Raw genomic sequence first — 6,000 nt, 5'->3', positions numbered from 1 at the left:
TTTCAGGCTTTATACATTAATAATCAAGCATTGTCCATTTCTCCTAAGGGAGAGAAAGATTGGGAAAAGTATGAAGTCGCTAGAAAGCTGAAGAATCATGTTGTCAAGATTAGGAATACCTATCGGGAGAACTTTAAATCCAAAGAGATGAAGATACGACAGAGGGCGGTGGCCCTTTACTTTATAGACAAGGTGAGAGGTCTGTATGATGTGGAGTAGTTCTAGGTTTTAGCCGGAGGCACACCTTAAAGCACTCCCTTCATGTACCCTCCTTAGAGGAGCTGTAAAGTCCCAGCATTTCCTCTCCTGTTATAACATCAGCATTGTAATAGGAATACATACTGGAGTTGTCTCTGATAATACAATCAAAGCTTACTTGAAAAAAATCCCTTCTATGTAGTGAGCGCTGCCTTCCGTCTGTCCATCACTTCTACCAACTTCCTGGATTCCCAGTGTGCTTTCCATCACTTTCCCTGCTGCTTGATGTGATGCAATCTCAATTTCTCAAGACTGCATATCCCATCATGCATTGCTTCCAGCAAGCAATGACGGTTGCATAAATACCCCTTAACTGCTACAACGTAATACTTGCAGTCAAGTGTGGCGAGTGAGTGATTTCCCACTTTTACAATGAGCCAAAGTAGGTACAGGGACAACTTCCTATGCAGTCCCTGCACTTGGTCATGTGACACACAGGAAACCATCCTGTCCCCTGCCCTGCCCATATAACTGTTACATCAGAGCAGTTAGAGTTTGAAGCCCAACCATCCCACCACAGGAGCAGGTGCTCAGTTGTGGTTCTAACTGTTACCCTGGATGCTAAAATTGTGGGAGTGCTCTATTTCTTTATTATATTAGAGGACGCTTTGTTCCCTTTGGCCCAACTGCTTATAACGCAGACCTATTACAGCTATAGGAAGCTTCTTCTGCACTAAAGTCAGACATTGCCATCCTGTAGGGATTTCCCTGATCTCGCCTGCATAAGCTGCAATGGTTAACTTGTCTCTACTCATAGCTACTATGTTTTCTCCACCGTCATTCATCCCAGAAAGTTCTCCATCACCATGAACACATCAGAAGATGCTGCACATGGCTCAGTCCCCGGTTCCAGTTGCATTAGTGAAATCCTAAGGGGACCTATGTAGGCTTGGAAATCATTGTTCAAATAAATGTTACTCTCGTGCCACATTATTACCAAGAAACACTTAGTGGTCTTCAAATTCACACCACCTCATGTATGAGAGAGTCTAATGAATAAATCCATACAAAACTCTTCCAACAAAAAAACACATTTTATTGCTACGAATAACACATTTTAAAACCTCTAAGGAGATTTTAAAGTGTTTTATTTGTAGCGATAAAACGTGATTCAGTTGGAATTTTGTATGGATTGATTCATTAGATAGACTCTCTCATGCATGATGTGGTGTGGATTTGGAGACCACTGAGTTTCTTTGTAATGTCTTTTGCATTAGTTTGTCATTTACGTGAATTTGCCATCCTCAGCTGGCTCTGAGAGCAGGTAATGAAAAGGAAGAAGGGGAAACGGCCGACACCGTGGGTTGCTGCTCGCTGAGAGTGGAGCACATTAAACTTTACCCAGAACTGGATGGAGAGAAGCATGTGGTGGAGTTTGACTTCCTGGGTAAAGACTCGATCCGGTACTACAACAAGGTTCCTGTGGAGAAAAAGGTAACAGGTTCACCCATCAATTTTCTGCTTCTCATTCACTGATCATGTATTTGTCCTTTCTTCCTAGTAAGAAGCATAATGGTGGTGACCAAGGAAAAGACCCGTGGGGTTTGATGCTCATCATTGTTGTCTTCACTGAAAATGAGGAAACCAGATTTAAAGGGGACCTATATCCACATGTCATCGATGACTGAAGTTCCCTTTGACTGATCAGATGTGTGATCACCTAAACCCTTATTCACATGAAGTCTGCTGAAGGGGGGACTTGTCCTTCCTGAACTTTTATCTGTATCTTCAGGAGAAGTCAGATGACCGAGGACCTAGGCCTTCATACATGTGATCAGTCTCAAAGGGAATGTGGAGCATTTGTGGCAGGAAGCCATTCTTGCACAGATATGACGGGTAAAACCTTTTAAATCCAATATTATGGTGCACCCTGAAATAATGGCTGCCGTTTTCAAAAAAATGTTAGTTGGGCTTTAACCATGTCATGTTGCACTGGTACACCCCATGAGCAATTTTTACATTTCAGGTTTTATAAAAATATTAAATAGTAATAAATGGAGGGGGAAAAAATCAGAAGGAAAATATAAGCTGAAGGGGAAGGAGTAAATTATGGCTGATTAGTGTTAACAAAGGGTTACTAAGGGATTTAATAGAAACCATATTGTTTATAAATATTATGTATGCGTGTAAATATGAAATATTTTTTGACATGCAAAAAAATGTTGCTTTAACCCCTTTGATCTGTAATGAATGAACCACAATAGTTACAATGAAGCAAAAATAACATTGCTACATCGTAACTCTTATTGACACTGTTCTGCAAGTCAGTTTACAAAGAAGCAAAAAGAGCAGCTCCTGCGATAGAGAGAACAAGTCCCAGCTCTCAAAATGTCACCTGAAAATTCACAATTCAGCCAGATCGCTGTGGAAAAGGAGAAGCAGGGCGTGCCACACATGCTCAAAGTATTTAGATCACTTTATTTATTTTTTTTTTGGGGGGGGGTGAATGTAGTAGGTCTAAGGTCCACAACTGGTTAAAGTGACCCTAAACTCAGGAGTTAAATCTTCAGGTACCCTAACAATTAACAAACACTGACAGACACTGTCCTTCCTTCTGGAGGGTGGCGGCTTTTGTTACTTGTGGTCTCTGTGTGTGTTGTAAAGTAGTCACCGCTCCAAGCTCTCTCCTGTGATGGACTGTAATCTCAATACAAATTAGTAAACTAAACATGAGATTGTAGTCCATCATGGGAGTGAGCTTGAAGCGGTAACTACTTTACAACACACACAGGGACCATGGGGAACAAAAGTAGCCCCCCTCCCCAGAAGGAAGGACAGTGTCAGCACCAATTCAGAGATGATTTGAAGTTCTACAGCCGAGTGATACACAAATCATATACATTTTTGTAAATAGTTAAGGTACTTCAATGCATTTTTAAGATTTTACTCCTGAGTTTAGTATCACTTTAAGCAAGATGTATCTGTAAAAAATAGGTCAATGCAACTGGACTTACTGTATTTTTCTTGAAGACATTTCACTGGTCATTCGACCAGCTTTCTCAAGAGAAAGCTGGTCGGTTGACCAGTGAAATGTTTTCAAGAAAAATGCAGCAAGTCCAGTTGCCTTGACTTACTTTTTACAGATATACCATGACCTGGATGAGTGAGAACCTTCACAGACATTTAAGCAAAATGGTTCCTCTTGATGCCAGGCCTTTGCTTAATAAAGAAAAAAGATTTAGTTTTTTCCTGACGTATACTCTTTGGAAAAGACAAACAAAAGCTATCTCGGTGGTTTCAGCAACTTGTTGATTGATTGTCTCCATTTTCAGGTGTTTAAAAACCTCCAGCTGTTTATGGACAACAAGCAGGAAGGAGATGATCTATTCGACAGACTGAATGTGAGTGTTTTTCCCCCTGTACGGAGCTGTCCGAGGTGCTGATTAACACAGATGTATTAAACTTGGCAGGTCTTGGCTAGACGGCTGTCTGCAGCTGGCGGAGGAGCCCCGCTGAGAGAGGAGCCTGGAGCACCTGGTGTCATCCCTTCCCCTCACAGAAGAGAAATGTAGCTCATATCGGGGAGAGGATGGAGCGCAGATACACTGTAATAGCCGTGATAACTTTTAAACAGATGGTGGGGTGGCCATGTTCTGACACCTCACCGTCATGCACTAAAGTCAACATAACCGTGAAGCATCCCCAGCATGGGTAGCCGGGAGCATCTTCATCCATGCTCCGGACATAATCACTTGTGGCATGCTTCCAGCTCCAGGACAGACTGGCTTGCTTTGTTCTGCAGATTTAGCCATCCTAGTGTATGAGACTCGCATTGCAAGTTCATTTTCTGGGTAAATATAAAGTGGTATAAAGCTCCATTCATTTTTTTTATTAATAATCCAGATGAAACAAATATACATCGCACAACAAAGTTTCTTTACATTATTGCCCAAACACTTGAGTCATGCTTCAGAACTGCTCCAACTCTCTCAGCTCAGCTTCTCTAGGAGCTATCCATCTACTAACTTAAAAGGGAAGAGGGACTAGTGGGGAGGGGAGTGGATTGCCTTGCTGTACGTATGTTGAGACTCTCACAGCTTACTTGTACACACAAGGGTGGCTTTATAGGACCCTGCATCCCTAAAACAGGATATCGGGACCAGTGCTCAGGGGACCAATTGGTTCTGCAGAAAGCTAAAACATTTATATTATTATTATTATACAGGATTTATATAGCGCCAACAGTTTGTGCAGCGCTTTAAATATCAAGGAGCCGCATCCATTGTAAGTGATTTCATCAGCATTTGAAATATCTTAAACATTTTGACTTGAATATTGCTTTATAGTGTATCTAAACCCAAGAGCATTGTAATACACTGCAGCTTACCAGTTGTGGGGGCATTAGTTTTCTGAATTCCAGGCTTTCGTTTCCTTTATTCTCACCTGATGATCCTACTATTAACACATTTCCTGTCCTAGAGTTACAACAGTCACACACTGTAGCGATTTAAGAGACGTGTAATCCCTCTAGACTGCTCACTTTATTTCAGCTACAAACGCCTCCTCAGCCTAATAAAGGGGAGATATTCTGTAGCCCACAGATGGAAGCTGGTAAATTGTTTGAGATTTCAGTGCACAGGACGTTACAAAGATATGAGCTTTCTGGCACATATTTTTCTGTATTTGCAGAAATTGTACTTGGCCTGGAAAATGAATGTGGCCAACACATGTAAGGACGGGTAAACCGCATATATTACAATTTTGTTCTTGGGCTGGGCTATGCTTCATTGGGGATTGAGAATGAGCAAAGCAGTGCTAGGTGTATGAGCAATCATTTGCCAAACCCAAATGCTGTCACGTTGACGATGTGCCTTATCCTGTACAAATACCGGATCTTGGTCTGTATTGGCAGAAGATCTGTAGCTACAGAAGTCTTGGGAATTGGGAAGGGGAGAATGCTAAGATTGAAAAATGCACGCTTTGGTTGGCCTTATGGGAAATCAGGCCCTGTCTAATGTATATAAACTCTGTTCTATCACTACTCTGACATTGGTGCAATGATTTCCCGAACCCCTCCTGTAATGCTGCCAACACCACATGTTCTCCACCTGTCCATAGTATCACAAGTCAAATGAGCTCTGTAAATATGACCTATTACATGTACTTGAAGTACGGCAGGCTTGGGGAAGCTCTGCAGTCATGTCTGTTTGAAGGGTTTGATCACCATCTAATGGACGAGTCGATGAATTTCAGGCAACATCAGTAATTCTAGCTGAATAAAACATTTCTTGACCAAGTTCTCTCTGCTACAGACACCGATGCTGAACAAACATCTGCAGTCGCTGATGGAAGGACTGACAGCCAAGGTTTTCAGGACGTACAACGCCTCGATCACGCTGCAACAGCAACTTGAGGAACTTACAGAACGTAAGAAGCCATTCTTACCTTAATTTGTTTTATGTTTTGGAGTATTAGGCTGTACTAGAGTATGTTTAAGAAATATGGGCAGATAGTTGGGCTGATTTACTAAAGGTTGAGAATCTTCACTCAAATTGTGGGAATAGTTCAATTGTGTGAAAAGTCAATGACAGTTTACTTCTTTCATTTGTACATGATTGGGTATTTAAAGTGAACAGTAATTAGCTTTTCATATGGTTGGATAATGGAAACATTCCCACTTGAATAAAATTCTCTACTCTTGTAAATCAGCCTCTGTCAGATTTTCCTCTAGAAATGTTGACCTCTATCCTCCATTTTGAATTCCATTTCTTTAGATCTCCATTTTGTTCTTAAGAAGGGATG

At 41.4% G+C, this 6,000-nt stretch overlaps 1 protein-coding gene across 1 annotated transcript in view; it reads left to right on the top strand.

Moving 5' to 3' along the window:
• The window catches only part of TOP1MT (topoisomerase (DNA) I, mitochondrial), a 49,237-nt gene that overhangs the window by 37,838 nt on the left and 5,399 nt on the right, over positions 1-6,000 (top strand). Inside the window, exons 6-9 of the mRNA XM_018553021.1 lie at positions 49-192; positions 1,507-1,692; positions 3,531-3,599; positions 5,511-5,625. Coding sequence (XP_018408523.1) covers positions 49-192; positions 1,507-1,692; positions 3,531-3,599; positions 5,511-5,625 — 514 coding nt within the window. The remainder of the gene's footprint in view (positions 1-48; positions 193-1,506; positions 1,693-3,530; positions 3,600-5,510; positions 5,626-6,000) is intronic.

The sequence above is a fragment of the Nanorana parkeri genome, unplaced genomic scaffold (genome assembly GCF_000935625.1).
Source record: "Nanorana parkeri isolate BGI_ZX_2015 unplaced genomic scaffold, ASM93562v1 scaffold6, whole genome shotgun sequence".
In the NCBI taxonomy this organism is placed as follows: domain Eukaryota; kingdom Metazoa; phylum Chordata; class Amphibia; order Anura; family Dicroglossidae; genus Nanorana; species Nanorana parkeri.
The sequence above is the reverse complement of the archived record's forward strand: the minus strand, read 5'-3'. Positions and strand labels throughout refer to the sequence as shown.